The 20,719-nt window shown below is 38.5% G+C and overlaps 1 protein-coding gene across 2 annotated transcripts in view; it reads right to left on the bottom strand.

Moving 5' to 3' along the window:
* Positions 1-514: 514 nt before the first annotated feature.
* LOC145985063 (uncharacterized) overlaps positions 515-20,719 on the bottom strand; it is a 224,514-nt gene continuing 204,309 nt past the window's right edge. For both annotated transcript variants that reach the window (XM_083118618.1, XM_083118619.1), the window contains 2 exons: positions 8,996-9,142; positions 515-2,852 (listed from right to left, as the gene is read on the bottom strand). In XM_083118618.1, coding sequence (XP_082974744.1) covers positions 8,996-9,142 — 147 coding nt within the window. In that variant the 3' untranslated portion in view covers positions 515-2,852. The remainder of the gene's footprint in view (positions 2,853-8,995; positions 9,143-20,719) is intronic.

Here is a 20,719-nt window from a genome sequence, read left to right as displayed (position 1 = left end):
AAAGATATATCACATTTAAAACCTTAAAATCCAACAAAATATGGCTATATCACAGAGTATTACATTTATGACTAGATATATCTAGTTAATTCATGAACAATACAATTAGTAGTTCCATTCCTTTACCAAAAAGAGAGAGAGAGAGAGAGAGAGAGAGAGAGAGAGAGAGAGAACATGTACATGTACAAAATGTATACAGTACAACAATTTTTAAAAACTACAGAAATATTATGAGCCCTTTAAAATTTCAGATTATTTACACATAGAAACTGAGTAGATGCCAGAACCAATATTTATGCATTTCAAATATCAACAAGAATTAATGTTAAAAATGACATCAGTTATACAATGTCAGTTACAACATTAATCAACGTGTTAGTATTCAGGAAGCTCATTTTTCATATAATTAACAAATGTTAATTATATGAAGATAATATTGACTAATGTTGGTGATTGATTTCTTAACAATGTTAAAATAACAATTGATACCGGGTGTTTCAACAGAAACGCCGCGATTTCAAATGACCCTAAAAAAAATATTTAGTATATTCACAGAAATAATTTGTATATGTTATGATTGACAAAAGTCTAAAATTTAATTTTTGGCAACCTATAATCCACATGAAATGAAGGAGACACCTCTGTACGCACAAAAGGTTTTGGTATGGTGGTGTATTGAAACGTGGCTTGATTGGACCTTTCTTTTTTGATGGCTATGTCACATCAGAAAATTATTTGCAAATGCTGCAGGAATACTTCATTCCTGGTCTTCGACGGAAACGTTGTCCAATTCGTCAGCAATGGTTCCAGCAAGACGGAGCTAGGCCGCATACAACCGAACCTGTCCTGACAATCGCTGCACACATTTATTTCAAAATGGTTTAGAGTGGCCTCCAACTAGCCCTGATTTAAACCCGTGAGACTATTTCTTGTGGGGTTTCCTAAAAGCAGGGAGTTTTCAAACGAGGACTGCGATTACTAGATGTTTTGAAAGCAAACATCGAACAGTGTACTGCACATAGTCGTGCAACCCTTGGGCAGGTATTTGACAACATGTGCAACCAGGTGCAAGAAGTGATAAATCGTCAAGGTGGACATTTCGAACATGTTTTCCATTAAACTTTTGCGTTTTCTCTATCAGATTATGTAATTATTTTTTTTGAGTAGTTATCATAAATATTTTAAAATGCCATTTGAAATCACGGCGTTTCTGTTGAAAAACCCGGTACAATGGTACTTACCCATCTCTATCCATGTTTCTTTAGGAATGTTTATAAAAACCATGAACATTTTTGTGGTACCAAATTATAATGTATATGAAATGAACATTTCCAACAATAATTATGAACATTGTTAAACACTTTTGGCAGTGATAAAAATTAATGTTTCACACACAAAAAAATTAATAAGATTCCTGTTTTGAGTTCATCATTTGAAAGTGGACTTTACACCACAAGTCATAATCCACAGTATCCGAGAAAATAACATATCAGAAAGAAAATCCAAATTACTTAAACATTCTAATGCTCCTTTTATGAGTTGCCCAGTTACAATTTGGCTATGTAACATTAAATATCACAATGGTGCTTGAAATTTCTGTGAACATTTTTTCTCAATTCAAACCAAAATATAACATACAAACCAACCACATGACATTAAAACAAAGCTATTTGTGTGGTATGAATCTTCACTAAAAATGCAACGATCAAATGAAGTGATATACTTCATTATAAAATTATTTATTTCAAAGTAAATGGTTTCTTCCAACATCCTATTGTCTCTTAGTTTTCTACATTTCTTTATGTATAGTAATCGCAACTTAGGCTGAAATGCTATGCACCAGATTTGAAAATGGAAACTGGTGAGAGTTTTTCCAGATTTAATTACCTTCCTAACCATGCTTTTTCTGTAATGGGTTGACAGGAATTAAAAAGTAAATGCAAGTTATTAATCAGCACAAGAATGGTTACTGGATTTTTTTCCAGTTATCAGATATTTATTGTTCTGTTATATAAGCATTTAGTCATGTAAATTATAGGGATATCCAGATTATATGTTGCTTTCGAAGTGGATATTGGGTAACGAAATGTGGATTTTTTTTTTTTTGCAATTCCTTCTCGACACACAAATCTGGATACATTTTATCAAAAGTATGAAATTATTTTTTTATCCACTTGTCAGGAAAAAAGATATTATGTATGTGCTTATTCATTGTGCAATAATGAGATATCCATCGTCTAATTATTCACACTATCAAGATATCTATCATCTGAATTAGCAAATTTTACAACAGATAACCACGTGATTTGAAATCCTTTTCCATCAAGAACTTGTGCACCTAGGAGGTGTGAATCCCTACATACACAGCATAAAACTACAGTAAAACAGAAAAAAATAAACACAAAAAAAAATATCACACACACCATGTGATTCACATCCAAGGGAGTATCAATAATGGGACATTTTCTCTCAGTTTTTCAAGCTGGTAGTTGAAAATATCTTCAACAACTGGAGTTCTTAAATAACCTCTGCCATTCATTGTATGTAACATTCATGACAAACATGAAGGCAGTTGAAAATAAAATACCTAATAACAAATGCAATATAACCCACGGATGATAACATAATATACCAGTGATGAACAGTGATGGCATGAACGTCTCCATCATATTAGTTTGCACTTTTGTCACAGATATAATAAAGATAGAAGAATATGCAATATACTTCAACCAAACTGAATGTGATCTCTAGATTTGCACTTCTCTTGAAACACAATCTTCTCACACGCCACGTCAATAAAGAGCAGATATAAATTATTTTGCTTCCACTCACCTTCTACTGACTTTAGTTATCTGAAAGAAAAAAAGTGAGTGGATATTAAGGATGGGCCAGAGCATTGGTGGATTAATGGGGGGCAAAGCAATAACTGAGTATTATGAAAAGTGATAATATCAATATATCTCAAGGAGCAAATAAAGTTTGAGCAACATAAAATAGAAAAAAATTATCAAAAGTAATATAAAAATGATATTAATATGGTTACATGTTACCTAGACTTCAAAATATACGAGGGTGAATCAAATATGAACGATCCTTGTGCGGAAAAACAAAATGTATTGAAGGGAACAGAGACATTGCCACATCCTATTTTTCTACATAATCTCCGCTCTCAGTGATACATTTTCCCCAACGTTGTGGTAGGTTCTTGATGCCGTTCTCGTAGAATGAAGCTGGGCGAGTAGCCAACCAGTTGCACACAAAGGTTTCACCTGATCGTTGGTCGCAAATCGCTCGCCCCCAAGTGCTTCTTTGAGGGGTCTGAACAGGTGAAAATCACATGGTGAAAGGTCTGGGCTGTACGGTGGATGTGGAAGCAGTTCCCAGTGCATTTCCACCAGTTTCTGCCGCGTAACACCTGCTGTATGGGGTCTGGCATTGTCGTGGAGGAACAAGACCTGGCGGATGGGACAGCCTCGTCGTTTGTGTCGATACTGCACCTTAACTTGATCCAGGAGGCCGCAGTAGTATGGTGCGTTGATGGTCCGACGTTCGTGTAAGAAATCCACCAGTAGGATCCCCCTCCAGTCCCAAAACACCATGGCCAACACCTTCCCCGCAGACAAGCGAACTTTGGCGTTCAGGGGGTTTCCTTCGCCTTTCCTCCTCCACTCCATGCTGGCACGCTTGTATGCTGGGGTGTAATGATGCACCCATGTCTCGTCACAGGTAACGATGCGATGCAAAAATGCTTTCCCTTCCACGTCAAAACGAGTGTGAAGCTGGCGAGCAATGCGAACTGGTCATCTTTTTGAACAACATTCAGCAGCTTGGGAACCCACCGAGCTGTGATTTTGCGGAAGCCCAAGTGCTTTGTGATGATTGATTGGCCACTTCCATTGCTCACACCAAGTTCTGCCGCAATTTGCTTCACAGTGACTCGGCGATCCTGTTCGACAAGCTCACGAACACGAGCCATGTTGTCATTCGTCACACTGGTGCGAGGACGACGGGGGTGCACTTCATTTGCAACACATTCACGGCCTTGCTGGAATTCCTTACACCACACCTTCACTCTTGCCCACGAGAGGGTACCATTCCCAAACTGGGCCACTGGGCCTGCAGTCTCCAGTAAATTTCGGCCAGTTTGACGTTTTCCTGGGTGAGGAACTTGATGATTATGAGTTGCACCACAGACACTGGCACACTCTGCTCACGCATCGTGAGAGCTACTAAACGAAGCATGCGACGTGCCGGCTGTTCTGGTTCCTGACTCACGACAGCCCCACCTACCGGCCGCACATTCCCAATCACACCCTGCTACACATTCCGACGCTTAGCCAATCAAGGCTCATTCATATTTGATTCACCCTCGTAATGGACAACTTTGTAATTTGTTTAAACTTTGTTGTGAAAAATATTACTTGTGTAACTACAGAACACTTTCTTCTTAAACAAGCTGTGCAACAAAAAAACGTGTTCTGCTACAAGAAATTTTCTTGGCACAAAAGTAAGTAATCTGTTATTTTTAAAGTGTATACTGTGATGATTAGTACAGAAATTTTAGGGTAGGACATTTTTGTACGCCACTAAACATGGATATGGAAGTCTACCTCGGACATCACTTGCTGTAAAGGAAGACTTTGCACCACAATAGTCACATCACTGGTGGCATAGGTCAACAGTTGTTTGACACTTTTATCAGAGAATTATTTTTCAGTAGGGCCCGGGGCTTTATGTTATAACATAATTTTCATTTGGTATCAGATCGAATACTGGTGTGAGATATTTACGTATCTGATGAAAATCAGCTGAAATAGATGGACTTGATAAGGCATATTTTGACATTTTGTATCAATTTCATGTTTTTACAACATACTTCTTCAATTTTCTTGTAACAAGACATATTTCTGTATAATTTCGTAATTGTCTGCTTATAATTTGTTATTTTATAATTTATTCTTTGTACCTTTAGCACAACGGATAGTATAGAGGGTCCATGTAACTTGACAAATCGAAATATCATGAGAAATTTGCATCAAATGAAAAAATGTTCCATATGAAAGTATAATAGTATTGTGGGGGCAACCTTGGAATGTTAGAAAGGAACTCCTATTTTTTAGGTGGTGTGAACAACATGCCAAGAGCTTCAAAGGGTACATTTGTAATTACCAGAATTAGGGTTACGAAACATAGTAGATCTAAAACAGCCTCAGTCGTGACTTCCCTAAAGTAACTATTCCAACCATCCCACTTGGTATATTACAGGCAGGACTCAAGAGCTTTGTTAAAGAATTTAGGAGTGATGTGATCTCCACAGGCGACAAGATTCTGTTTTGCAAGTTGCATGAAACCGGGGTAGGATATTCAAAGAGATCTTCAGTACTGCAGCACTTAGACACAGCGAAACAACAAAATCTGTCTAAAATAGCTGTGTTTGTGTATTGATTGCCCAGATTTAGAAGAGCTGTAGCGAGCTGCCAATTATGCTTTAGGTGCCACAAAGGTGTAAATCTGACATAGTAAATGAAACTTATGATAACTGCCATGAACCTGTTCTTCTGTTAAAAGGATTCTGACTTAATTTAACCGGGCCTCCCCCATGGCGCAGTGGTAGCGTCATTGCCTTGTAATCAAGGGGTCCCGGGTTCGATACCCGGTGGAGGCACAAGTGGTTCGGATCCCACTTTAAACTGTAGGTCCAGTCCCGATTAGCCTTACTGTGCATAAAGTGGACTTAAAACAGGAACTCGAAATTTAAACTCGACTTAATTTAAAACCCCACCATACCGTAATCGATCTTCTCTGGAAGATACGGACATCCCGTATAATGAGAAATTCGGAAGTACTGTTGTGTATATTTGTGGAAGAAGAAGAAAGACAAAAAAATTGCAGAACATTTCCAAGGAAACTATACTAAGTTTAAAGCTAGTTGTAACAATAAGAATGAGATGTCGGATGGAATAAAAAGCTGCTTACAGAAGGCAGTGGATGAAACAATAGGCTACAGGGAAAGGAAAAGTGCAAAGAAACCATGGATTACTGAAAGTACGCTGGAAAAATGGAGGAACGGAGAAAATGGAAGAATGTAAATACAGAAGAGGGAAGACATAATTACAGGATACTGAATAACCAGCTAAGAAGAGAAACTGACAGGGCAAAAGAACAATGGATGAAACAAAAATGTGAAGAAATTGAAGAACTGGAAAAAAGATGAAGGTATGACTTGATGTATCGTGAAGTAAACTGCTTGGGCTTCCAAAAGAAGAAATGGAAAACAATGTGGATGATAGAAGACGAGGCAGGATGTGAAATCACAGACAAAAAAGGAATATCGAATGTGTGGGAAAGTACGTTGAAGAGCTCTACCAGAAAGAGAATCACCCAGACTGTCTGAATGTAGAAAATGAAGACGACGTGCCTGATGATGAGAAAGGATATTATATACTGAATGAAGAATTTGAGCAAGCACTCAAAGAAATGAGGAATGGGAAAGCAACGGGCACTGATGAAATTCCTGTTGAACTTATCAAATGCCTGGGAGATGGAAAAAGAGAAATACTGCACTTATGCAATGAAATCTATGAGAAAGGGGATTGGCCACAAGATTTCACGGAGACTGTTTTGGTACCTCTGCAGAAGAAAAGCAATGCCAGAAAATGTTCTGAGTACAGGTCAATCAGCTTGATATCTCACTCGGAAAAATTCTTCTAAGAATTCTGAACAGATGACTATACTCAAAGGTCAGTGGCGGGTTAGAGGAAGAACAGTTTGGTTTCAGGAAAGGAAGAGGTACAAGGGATGCAATTGGTTTACTGAGGACCCTTGGGGAAAGATATTTAGAGAAAGGAAAGGAGGTGTTTGTAGTATTTGTAGACCTGGAGAAAGCCTTTGATAGAGTGAATTGGGTTAAACTTTCAGAAATTCTGAAGAAAATTGGTGTAGATTGGAAAGAGATAAGACTTCTAAGCAACTTATACATGAATCAACGAGTTAAAGTGGGAACAGGAGACGAAATGACAGAAGGCTGTGAAATTGGAAGATGAGTACGACAAGGATGCTGCCTATCGCCTACTTTGTTTAATATCTATTTAGATGATATAGTGAAAAATTGTTTCCAGGGCACAGGAGGTGTCAAATTGGGAGGAAGAAGAATAAACTGCATAAGATTTGCTGATGACATGGAATTATTCGTTGAGGATGAAATAACCATATATGTTAGAAGAGTTAAACAGCAGCTGTGAGCAGTATGGGATGAAGATAAATGTAAAGAAGACAAAGGCAATGGTTATAGGATGGAAACCAAGGAATATTAATGTGAGAGCAAACAGCGAAAGAATCCAGCAAGTGGATAGCTTCAAGTACCTCGGATGCACTATAAGCAGTGACATGAGCTGCAAACAAGAAGTCAAAATGAGAATCCCAATAGCAAAAGAAGCTTTCAATAGAAGAAAAAATGTTTTTTGTGGACCCATGGACATAGGTCTAAGGAAGAGATTAGTGAAATGTTTTGTGTGGAGTGTAGCACTATATGGTGCAGAAACCTGGACGTTGAGAAGAAATGAAGAGAAACGACTCGAAGCTTTTGAAATGTGGACATGGCAAAAAATGGAGCGTGTAAAATGGACGGACAAGGTAAGAAACGAAGCCGTACTGAAAAGGGTTGGTGAAAAATGATCTATACTGAAAACCATCAAGAAGAGCAAAAGAAACAGGTTAGGACATTGTCTAAGAAGGAACTGCCTGCTAAGAGATGCCTTGGAGGGAATGGTTGAAGGAGGAAAAGTGGAAGAAAGAGATATCAGCTTATGGATGATATTAAATGAACTGGGTCGTATGCTATTACGAAGCGTAAGGCAGAGAATAGGGAAAGCTGGAGATTGCAGTGAAAAACCTGCCAATTAGGCAGAAAACAATGAATGAATGAATGAACTTGGAATATTTCTACATTTTTCTGACATACTGTTAATTTTTCATGACATTATTTTCCAATTTATATTTTACACTTTTATTTGACAAAGTCCCGGGCTCTATTTATTAGAATTGACGAAAACTTCATACTGGGCCATTCCTACTATTACTAGCAGATATGTACAATATTATGTGCGTTTTCCTGCAATTGAATTTAGTTTCTTTTGAAATGGAAATACAATAAGCCCTCATTAACACAAACTCGCTTAAGATGAATAGTCGGTTAACATGAACAAAATGTTGATCCTGGCAGGGATGTATTATATCTTATAGAAAGTTTTATAGGTTAACGCGAATTTCGGTTACCACGAATTACGGACTGTTTTTTTAGTCCATTGCGTCATTAGATCTCATTTAACATGAACTTTCAAAGTTTTTCACAATTTTTTTCTGTTGTTCCTCTGCTAGGTATGTAAGAAATCGCTCAACAATCTCTATCATCTTGTCAATAATCAACTTATAAAGTATTGTAACCAACAGATTCAGATCAACAATGTGTTTGTTCTATTCCTTAAAACATAGCCAGTACGAGTAACATCAAGAGTAAAACTTGGGTGCAATTGCTCGACAATCTCGATCATAGCGTCAACAATGAGCTTATACGTATTTAATAAACAAATTCAGTTGTGTGTTCAGATGTGTTTTTCTATTATTTAAAACATAGAAGATGGAAACCCCAAGTTGGAATGTGCTTGATGCACGCCGCATCCTGGGAATGTGTGTCATCACAACACATACAGAACTGTTTTTAACCAGAAAATGATTTGTGAGTACTTTTTTAAAAGTTAATTACTGTAGTATTGTTTTCTATGATGACATACATAATACGTATTGTAGAAAGAACTGTATTGCAACAATAAAATTTGAGTCCCCGGTTAGCACGAATTTTTTTTAACAAGAAACTCTTGATTTTTTGGTCCCTTGGGATTCGTGTTAACGAGGGTTTACTGTATACACTAAATTTCAATATGAGGACGAATTATATATAATGAACTAAATGCCAAATAAATACAAGAAAATTGCTCACTCAGTAGGAGGCACCACACGTGCAATCAGTAGATGAAACAAATGCGGAGCCATGGACCTTCAGCACTTCAATAACTTGTTCTACATTCTTAGGATGAACATGTAAACGTCTACCTTTTAAAAGAATGCCACTGATTTCTTTCCGTACCTGCAATGATGACAGTAAAATTAATAAAGGAACAGTAGCAGTTACACTAAAAAATAGGTTTCATACTGTGACTGGATAAGTTTGTAACATGACCAGTCACAATCTACACTTTTCTTTTTATTTCCTTGTTTTCTGTTCTGTAGCTTACTATATTACACTTCTAAAGTTTAATTTTTTCATTTCTAAATTTTGGGCAGATATTTTTTACTGATCTACTACTCTACTGATCTCATGCATCTATAAATAACCTGTATTTTATTGCAAAATTATACGTTTCTGTTATTTTTAAGGATATAATTCACATGCCAAAATTTTGTAAAGTAAATATTGTAACGTGCATTTAATGAATATTACAATTTTGGGTATTGGTTCTGCTAGAAGTAACAGCCAGTCAAAGGAAATTAATCTTTCAATTACTTGCAGTGGCGTATGCTGGTTTCAAAACCTGGGTTATCTCTTCTTATCATAATGTTCAAATGGGAGCCTCCTTTTCGTGAAATTCCTTGGATTTTAAGGTGATGTGACATTGCAATTAAAATACATAAATTACAATTTACTAATAATTATAAAAATATCACTGTTTCATTAATATAGAAATAATAAGGTTTGATTGATTGATTGATTTAGTTTATTTTACTTCACGTTTTGTGCCTCTTGGCTAATTTGCGAAGATGGGGATGTGATGAAATGATGAAATTGATGAATGGATATTCACAAACAATCAAGCTTAAGCGGGATTCGAACCTGGCACCCTTAGAAACAATAAGGAAAACATTTCAAATATTTCATGGTTATTTATAAAATATAGAGGTCTATATTGTGAAATATTTATGTAGGCCTACGTGTGAGAATAAAATATACGCATATAATAAACTTCTCACCTTGAATATTTAATTTGAACAGGAACTCCATTCTTCTCTGGGCAACCTCTGTGGTAAAATGGTTATTAGTAAAGCACATTAAAATGCCAGGGGACCCAGGTTCAAATCCAGGCATTGACATCAGTATTCTTTGTGAATGCCCCTTCATGAATTTCATCATATCACTCACCCTCATCGTCGCAATTAACTAAAGTGGCAGAAAAGCAACGCAAAATAACAAATCAAATCCATTCTTCTCTTCTTTGCGATGCCTGCATATCTTCACGATTTGAAGTTTATCCTCATGCAAAAGCCGAGTAAATTGTTTCGTCAATAGTTCATTAATTATGTCACTCATTTTCGTTCACTATACAACGCAGCACAGATCATGCAAAACATATACTCGTATATGTAATTCACTCACTCAATACACTTAAGAAAATCCATGCAGTAAGAAACCTAATTTCCTTAAACTTCCTTCAACGCGATTTCCACTCGCAAAATGCCCTTTGTCATCTCCAGCCAGTCAGTCTACCCCAGCCAGTCATAAACAAAGCAGCAGAGGGGTTGAAAGCATCGTAAAGCATGGTTGGTTGAAGGTCAGCCTGTGAGTTCTGCATGTGTTCGATGGGATAGTGTTGTTTTGGCCCAGAGGACAAATCCATGCCAGCCACTCTTTTCCCGTTCATGTAATAGTATTCATGGTGGTTGCGGTAAACGCGGTTTAAAATTACTTACATGAAATTTAGAAGATTTCGTACTTCCGCGTTGCACAATTTAATGGTTCAATCCTATTAATTTCGAAGATCCACTGTCTTCATTCACAAAAGGGTACGGCGTTTGAAGCGGAGATGGTACCACGTCACTACATTGTTTGTTCCCGGGCGGCGGTGGTTGCGATGTTTCCCGTTCGGCAGCACTGGCACGCACATCTTGGTTTGCGTCGTCTGCTTCCTGTTGTCCGGTGGCGTTGTCAGTTGGGGGTTGGGGGGCTGGACCGTATTGCTCGGTAATGTGCCGTTCCTGTTCCCCGCGTGGCTGGAGGGGGGTCGAGTATGTGTATAGCATCTTTTCTTTTTCGGGTCGGGGATCTTTCTGAGGACAGGGTGCCAAGTTGGGTGTGCTTGTCCATTGTCCAGGTTTAGTGCTGGTTTCTGCTGGATGATGGCATGGGTTTCTTTGATGGTGTTTTCTATGACAGAGCCGGTTGGGTGAAGTATGGATATGGAGGAGATGGTGTGGTTAGTGGAGTGGAGGTGTTGGGAGAGGCCTGATTTAGGTGTGTCGTTTTTGGCATCTTTTACATGCTCGTTAATCCGTTCTTGGACGGTGCGGATGGTTCTGCCAATGTAGGTGTTGTGGCATTGGCATGTGGCCTTGTAGACACCGGGGGATGCAAGTTTGGGTAGGTAGTATCTCTTGAAGTTGGCTAGTGCCCTTCCGATTTGGGATATGGGTTTGTGTGCTACTCGGATGTTGAAGGGTTTGAGGGCCTTGGCAAATTTTCCAGATGTGGTGGGGTGGTAAGGAAAGGCGATCCATTGGGGTTTTGGGTTTTGGTTCGGGTTATCTCTGTTTCTTGGGTGTCTGAACTGGGCTTCTGTTTTTGCGCACCACATGGATAGTTGGCGCTCGGTGTAACCGTTGTTTAGGCCTATTTCCGTTACGCATGCTATTTCATCTAGCAGGTCATCTTCTGTGCAGCTGTGTGTGAAGGCTCTTCTGTAAAAGTTCATCCATACTCCAGCTTTCTGTTTTGGTGGGTGGTTGGATTTTGCATGGATATACTGGGTGCCCGAACCTGGTTTCCTGTATACGGATGTGACGAACTTGTTTTGGAGTCGTCGGATGCTGAGGTCGAGAAAGTTGAGGTGGCCATTTTGTTCCCTTTCAACGGTGAAGTTTATGTTGGGATGTATGTTATTGAGGGCAGTTAGGAGATGGGTTAGGTCCTCTTCCTGTTTGTAAATGACTATGGTGTCGTCGGCATATCTTTTGTATCTTATATGAGCAAACTCTGGTTGGGTGAGAATTGACTTCTCGGCCACATGCAGCACTATGTTGGATAGGGGTTGCCCATCGCTAGGCCTCCTGTCTGGTGGAAGAAACTGTCCTCGAACTGGAAATAGTTGTGGGTGAGGCAGGCTTGTAGAAGGTTGCAGATTTCATCAGTTACAAATGGAGGCGTGCTATGGCTGAGTAGCCATGTTCTGGTGGAGTCAAGTGCAAGGCTGATCGGAATGGAGGAGTACATGTCCACTACGTCTATGCTGGCTAGTTTGCAGTTGTCGGCTTTGACAAAAGAGGTGACAAATTCTTTTGCTTCGAGGCTGTTTTTTAGGCAGTAGGTGAGTTTGTAATTGTGGGCGGTCAGTTTCTGGAGGAGCCATTTGGTCAGGTGGACACTTGGTTGGTTGAAGCCGGCCACTATGATTCTCAAGGGGGTTCCTGGTTTGTGAGTTTTTGGTATGCCATATGCACAGGGAAGGCTGGGGTGGGTGTTACTTAGTTTCTTCTTTTCACCATCTTGAAGGAGGGCACAGTTATCTATGGCTCGGCGGATGGCTGTATTGTATCTGCTTGTGGGGTCACGTTTCAGCTTTTTGTAGCCATCAGAGTTTAGTTTTGCTTGCATCTTGTCACTGTATTGGCCTTTTCCCATTATGACGTATTGGTTACCCTTGTCCGATTTTATGCACCAACATTTGTTGTCCTGTAGCCACTTTCGGAATTCCTGTGTTGTGTTCCTTAGTTTATTGTGCACTGTGGGTTTATGTTTGCTAGTAGGTTGGGCGTGTTGGCAGAGGATGATGGAAGCACAGGTAAGGCGTACACACTCGGCATCTTGGTTAGTTTTCGTTGCAAACGCTGTTTTTTCGGCAGAGCAGATTAAGTCTAGGGAGGGGGGGGGAGTCATTTAGGAGGTTGAATTTGAGGCCGTGTTGGAGGAGGGAGTGGAATTCTGTCGGCACGGTGAGGTTGATTATGGTGCTGGCGGGGGTGTTGGGGTTCACTGGTGTGGTGGTGAGGGCCGGAGGTTGGGCACCAAGGGTTTGCAGTTTCTGTGTTAGGATTGCTGTTTTCTTGTTTTGCGACGTTTTTAGCATGAAGTCGATGTTTTGCTGGGCTTTTTTCCAGTCGTCGGGGTTGATTCTCGGTTGTATGTAGTCACGGAGGGAAGCACATGTTTTTTGAAGTGATGCTATTTCACGATATTTATCACTGATCACTGCACTCATTGCCCGTTTTTCGGCATTGAACACGACTTTTTTAACACTATAGCTGGTGGCGGGTGTTTTCCACTTGAGGAATTTCGGGGTCACTTCACTGTTCCTGCATGCCTTGAGGAATGCAATATCCGCTTGTCGGGTTTGTATTTTCCTGATGTTACGCTCGTATTCCCGCAACTTGGCACCCTGTCCTCAGAAAGATCCCCGACCCGAAAAAGAAAAGATGCTATGCACATACTCGACCCCCCTCCAGCCACGCGGGGAACAGGAACAGCACATTACCAAGCAACACGGCCCAGCCCCCCAACCCCCAACTGACAACGCCACCGGACAACAGGAAGCAGACGACGCAAACCAAGATGCGCGTGCCAGTGCTGCCGAACGGGAAACATCGCAACCACCGCCGCCCGGGAACAAACAATGTAGTGACGCGGTACCATCTCCGCTTCAAATGCCCTACCCTTTTGTGAATGAAGACAGTGGATCTTCAAAATTAATAGGATTGAACCATTAAATTGTGCAACGCGGAAGTACGAAATCTTCTAAATTTCACGTAAGTAATGTAATAGTAGTTTAGTTTCAAAATGTCCCTTACCTGGAAAAAATTCCATGCTGGTTAGCAAATTTGCATCGCTGTAAGGTTTTATCACCGTTGTAAAGTGAAGACTTCCCTGTCCACACTTGGGTTTGGAAGATACTACAAATACGTCACCCACCGCCTCCAGGCACTGGTCAGAGAAGCCTGGTGGTAGTTTTAAAGGAAAGGAGTCCATCCCCATGTATAGAGTGAGCACAAGGAAAACAAACTTTGGACGAAAAATCCCCATGCAGCCCTTTCTTCTTCCATTCAGCTCGGGCCTTAAGGAAGCATGATCCACTCTCCCCCTCCCCTCCTCGCGGGAGTACGGTGCACAGGAGTCGCGGGTTTTATACTATCAGTTTCTCCCACGGTTGTTGTTTGAGAGTGAAGCATCAGTCACATTTGCTATTCGATTATTTCCTGTACTGAATCTGTGCTTCAGCGATAGTCTAGGTAGCCTAGAATATATGCACCTGATTACTCGGCACAGGGAGTGAAGATTAGGAACCTCCTCCACGTGTGAAGATTGAAACTCAAGAGATGGCGGTCGTTTAGCATATTTTCCAAAGGCAAGGCCTTGGCTATAATATGACAATAGTGTCAATCATCTGCTGTCAATCATATGATATCATCATATGATCAAGTGTCAGTCATCTAGTGACAATCATCTGCTGTCAATCAAGGGATATCATATGTGAACCACAAAGTGCCAATCATATTACGTCACCGCAGTGGATGTAACAAACATCCCATGCAGATGTATCTAGAAGGTTACACACCTGTGCTAGGCAATGTTTTCCTCCTGGAATTAGAACTGTTTGTGAAGATAGCCAGCAAAACCGGAAAGAGCATACTTCTGATTGACAGGTTGAGTAATTAGGCAAGGTCAACAATAAATTATAAATACTGAAGATTTGAGGGATAGTTATGTTGTGCACCTTGAAACGCTGCCCGAGCTGTTACAATGTTGGAAGTTCAAAGGTAAGGTTACAAACTAAGTTCAGTGTTTGGAGACTTAGATGCTCACTTTTGTCATACAACTTAACACTAGAATGACGGGAGCGGTCATTTTGACTGTTTTCAATATTTTTTTTTTTCACGTTCCTTTCTTTTTTGCGCAAAAATTCTCAATGTATTTGACTTTTCATAATTTTATATCTCCTTTCGATGGATGTAAGCAGTTTTAAAAAAAAAATCCAAGATATGGGCTGTATGAGTATATTACCCTAGAAAGACGACGAACAGTCATTTTGACCGTCATAAGAAAATCATTGGAATGCCCGATTGTAGGCTTGTGTTATTGTTATTTTCATTGTTCGAAAGCTAACTTCTCTTTCTTTACATGTTTGTACATGTGCAACTATTGTTACTTTATCGTTGGTCGTGGGTTCCTTTTACTAGTAATGCAAGTGTTTTGATTTGAGTTAGAAAATTGCTTTGTTCTTCGATCTTACATTCATCAGTGAGTACTTGAGATGATGTCGTGTAAGCGTGGGTTGTCTTCGCAGCAAATTGAACTTCCAGAAATACTACCCTATCCTCTATCCTCATCTTCGGATGAGGATGTAGTGGTGTGTGACCGAGAAGATGACACACCCATTGAAACAGTTAGTGAAAAGAAGGTTTGGTTGGGAAGAGACAGTTCTGTTTGGGAGATAGTCAAGGGTCATATTCCGGTGACAGGCAGGAAAGCTGCCGTGAATGTACTGAAAGAACATGGTGGACCTACAAGCTACGCCAAACGAAGTATTTGTGCAGGGGAAGTTTCAAGTGCTTTTTGCCTTCTGTTTGATGAATCCATGTTACGCCTAATCCGAAAATGCACAGAAATAGAGGCAACATGTCAGCTTGGAACACAGGAATGGCGCCTAACATTGGAGGAACTGGAAGCTGCAATCTCTTTCATGTATGAAGAGGTGTTTATTGTACAAGAGGAATATCAGTCGAAGATCTGTGGTCTCAAAGTTGGGGAGTCAGCTTCTTCCGAGACACAATGCCAAGGGATCGCTACAAGGAGATACTAAGATACTTGCATTTCGATGAAAACTCATCTTGAAAGGAAATAATCTTAACCGACAAATTTCCGCTCGCGTCAGAAGTTTGGAGAAAATTTATCAACAATTGTTTGAGTTGTTACAGACCAAGTGAAAACGTAACAAATGACGAACAGCTTTTACCCAGCAAAACACGATGCCGCTTTACTCAATTTATATGCAGTAAACCTCATAAATATGGATTAAAGTTTAGGGTTGCAGTTGATACTGAAACAAATTATGTTTGAAACTCCTTCCCCTACCTTGGAAAAGAAGAGAATCGACCAGAAGGGCAGTCCCTTGAAGAATATGTTGTATTGCGATTAATGGAACCCTTCCTGAATCAAGGTCGCAATGTTACAACAGACAGTTTTTTTTTACAACATTCAAATTGGCCAAGGCACTAAAAGAAAAGAAGACTACCATTGTGGGCACGATGAACAAATCGCGCAGAGAAGTTCCTGATGAAGCAAGGAAGTCAAAAGAAGAGCTTTATTCCAGTGTTATTCTACGTCACAAGGACATCACAATGACTGTGTACCAAGGAAAGCGTGCTAAAAATGTGATTGTTCTCAGTTCCTTGCACAGTCAGATCTCCATTGAAGCTGATGGCAAAAAGAAACCTGAAACTAAATACTAAAATAAGACAAAATTTGGTGTAGCTATTTTTGACCAGATGTCAAGGAAATACACAACAAAGGCAGCCTGCAGACGTTGATCTGTTCACGTTTTCTACAATTTGTTGGATATTGCAGCTATCAACAGTCATATTTTGTAACTGCAAAATGACAGGGGAAAAGATGGAAAGAAAAGAATTCATCAGGAAATTGGCTGAAGAGCTGCGACAGAACTTCCTGCAGCAAACCTTAAAGACAGAGAGAGGAATGTAGAGGGTGAGAGATGCATCAGACAAGGTGGATATCAAGCCAAATTGGAAGATTCAACCAAAACAAGACAAATATGGAGTGTGTGCGATGTAAGAAAACTGTCTGCAGATCTTGCGTCAGCCAGAAGGACGTCTATTGCTACCAGTGTGTGTAGAGAGTGAAGAAACTAAAAGGTAATGTAATATTATAGTACAACAAAATACATGTATTTCAACATTTTGCAGGTGTTAATTTCAAAATTACATTAAAATCTTATGGCGGTCAAAATGACCGCCCATCGTTGTTCTAGCTAACTAACTAACTCTCTAGCCTTCTTAAACCAAAAGGTTCATGGCTGCAGCAACACAGGCGTTCCATCTGTCCCTATCTTGAGCAAGATCTATATACTCTCTTCCATGCCTACCGATTTCCTTTAGGTCTATCTCAACGTTGTCCCTCCATCTTCGTCTTGGCCTTCTTACAGGTCTCTTACCATCAGGTTTCCCAACAAGAATCCTGTAAACTACATACATATAATACTACAGGCAAAATTACTGTTTTGTATATTTTAACTTTTAGTTTCTTAGATATTAAACAAGAAGACAAAAGTTTATGAACAGAGAAGTAACATGCATTTGCTGAATTAAGCCTACTTTTTATTTCCTCTTTCATATAATTTTCATTTGTTAATATTACTCCTAAGTATTTGAATTTGGAAACTGGTGCAAACGAGTTGTTATCAATAATTAGATTTTGATTATTACCTAACAATTGGTTTCGGCCTGTAAGCATATATTTAGTTTTCTCTTTGTTAACTTCCAAACCTATGTCTTTAGCAGTTTTGAAAAATATTTTAGCATTATTCTTAATTGTATTCACATCATCTCCCAGTAAGTCTACATCATCTGCATATGCTAACAACTGAGTCACACCATTTAATTTTAGTCCTTCTTTAGATTTTTTTTCCCTTCCTTACAGCATATTCTAAGGCAAAATTAAAGAGCAATGGAGATAATGCATCTCCTTGTTTTAACCCATCATGAATTGTAAATTTGTCAGACATATTAATACTCACATGAATTTTACTTTCTGTTTCACTGGTGCATATTTTTATCATACTAACAAGCTTCTTAGGTATTTCAAACTCTACTAATGTATTATATAATTTATCTCTTTTGACCGAATCATATGCTTTTTTGAAATCAATGAATAGCTGATGGACATTTTGATTATATTCCAACTTTTTTTCAAGTGTCTGTCTGATGTGAAAAATTTGATCTGTAGTTGATCTGTTACATTTAAATCCACATTGATAATCACCTATACTTTCATTAGCATATGGAGTTAGTCTTGGTAAAAAGTATGTTAGATAATATTTTATATGCTTTAGAGTAGAGAAATTCCACGGTAATTATTGCAGTTCATTTTATCACCTTTTTTAAACACAGGAACAATTATGGATTCTTTCCACTGTTGAGGGATTTCTTCTTTATTCCATATTTAATGAACTCAGCTGGTATTAAATCAATGCCAGGTGTTTTGTTATTCTTTAGCCTTTTAATAGCATCTTTAACTTCAGTCAAGTTAGGTTCTGGAACTAAAGGTTCTGCTGTGTGTACTTCATTTACTTCTGATTTATCTCCTACATGGACATTTAAAAGGTCATTAAAGTAGTTCTTCCATCTATTTAGAATATCGCTTGGGTCAGCTAGAAAATCACCGTCTTTATCTTTTATCAAGTTTACTTTAGGTTGCCACCCCTTTCTAAATTCATTTACACCTTTATATAGATCTCTGATATTTTTGTTTTTGCTGTTTATTTCAATTTCGTTAATTTCCCTTTTCAAGTAATCTCTTTTTTTACTTTAAACGTGCGGTTAACTTCTAGCTTTATTCTATTATAATTGCTTAGATTTGTATCATTCGAGTTATTTAACCACCTAAGTCTAGCCTGATCTCTTATTTCTATTAGATTATGACAATCATTATCAAACCATGGCTTACTTTTTCTTGGTTTATGGTATCCTATACTGTCTTTAGCTGCTGATTCTATTGCATTACGTATGTGCTCCCAATTCTTATTTACGTCTGAATCAGTTACATTTTCATCATCATTTAAATCCTGCAAAACATCAAATCTATTTGACAGTTTAATTTGGTAATCTTTCTTAATTCTTCCATCAGTAAACTTTCCTGTATTAAATTTTAGATTTTGTTGCTTATGATTTATCACTGAGAGCCTTTCTCTTAATTTAGCAATTACTAAATAATGGTCACTGGCACAGTCAGCACCTCTATGTGTACGAACGTCAATTATACTAGTATGCCTTCTCTTATCAATCAGAATATGATCTATCTGATTATGAGTTTTACCATCTGGAGAAGACCAGGTATATTTATGGATATCTTTATGTTTAACCTTCGTTGTTCTAGGGTGGTTAATTTTCTCGTCGTTCTAGTGTTAACTAATAAGATTGGGTTATCTCCTAGCTTAGGATTAGGGTACTAACAACAACAATATTGACTTGTTAAATGTTAATAAATCTATAATGTTCCAAATTGCGAGTGTGTCTAATATTACCCTGAACTACTGCCCTCATGAAATGTCTCTCACTAGAAGAGTGGCATTTTAATATCTAAATATGCAATTTGTTTTTTAAAGCAAAACACATTCCAGCCACCTGGTTACATAATTAACGATCTGTGTTCTTCAAGGAACATTTGCAATTTTATATCAGATCAATAGAATATCAGTTACTGGAAATGGTAAATTTAAGTTTGAACTTCATCCACATTGGTACATTTCACATTGGTCCATCCCTAATTTTAAACATGCATATATTTCTTAAAAATGTTTAAAAAAACTAATTCATTTTTTAAATAACAGCAAAACAGTGGAACCCCGATAACACATTTTCTCGCATTATACATTCAGTCTTGGTGGTCCAAACATAGCAAAATTTTATTACACTTTCCTCAATTTTATGTTTTCCCACATTTTAAGTTTTTCAGATTGGTCCCCTGAAAAATGTAAAATTGAGGTTTCCCTGTATTTATTTATATTTGCATTATGATTACTTTATGTTAATTGGGTTAAACATGAAGATGAGGATAAATAATAAATTGATTAAATACATAATGGAATGAACGGGCAAACAAATTTAGCATACAGTGGAACCTGATTTTACATTCCATATTTTTTTTATTTTCCTGCATTATACAATTTACCTTCCTGGTCCCCAATAAGGCAACATCTTACACAATCTTCCCAGATTTTACATTTTAGATTGTTTAGTGTTAGTCCCATGAAAAATTTATAATACTGGCATAATCATGATATACGCTGGAGACCTCTAGGTCTCCTCTGTCATAACTTTTGTCACTTTTTCATCAAAGAACAATAAGAATCAGCATAAAAATATGTGAAGCAATGATAGACCTATAAAAGGGATTTTTTGTTCAAAACTACATACAGGAAAACCTCGTTAACACGAAGTACCCTTTAATCCAAAGTTCTTCCCACTAGCCAGCTGATAAGATAGGATTTTCAATGTATTTCAGTATGGATAAATCGAAATACAGATAATTTTTAATACGAAGTTGTTTACAAGACCCTTCAGCAAAACTGGTTTCACTTAATTCGAAGTAGACACCTGAATAAGTCGACAAGAGAAGATCGAATGTGGAGAGAGCTTGGATGTTAATTTAACTTGACCTTGACACGTTTCCTTGTCCTAAGAGCTGCTGACAACTTGGAGGGGGGGGGGAGCAGCCCAAAATGCCCGCTCGACTTGCATTCCTTTGTTAATGTGCATGGCAGGTCAAGCTCTTTCATCACTGAATGCACCACCTTGGAAATATTCACAAGTGTCAGATGAGATGCCGCAGTGGCCTTGTACTGAGGGTGTTAAGTGACTTATTGAGCCACCCTGTATTTATGTTTATTCCTTGCACAATCATTCTGTCCCTCCAGAGCACATTTTCACACGTTACAAACATTATCATATG

Source organism: Lepisma saccharinum, chromosome 3, assembly GCF_977018435.1.
Source record: "Lepisma saccharinum chromosome 3, izLepSacc3.1, whole genome shotgun sequence".
NCBI classification, from domain to species: domain Eukaryota; kingdom Metazoa; phylum Arthropoda; class Insecta; order Zygentoma; family Lepismatidae; genus Lepisma; species Lepisma saccharinum.
Note: the sequence above shows the minus strand (reverse complement) of the source record. Positions and strands in the feature narration are given on the sequence as shown.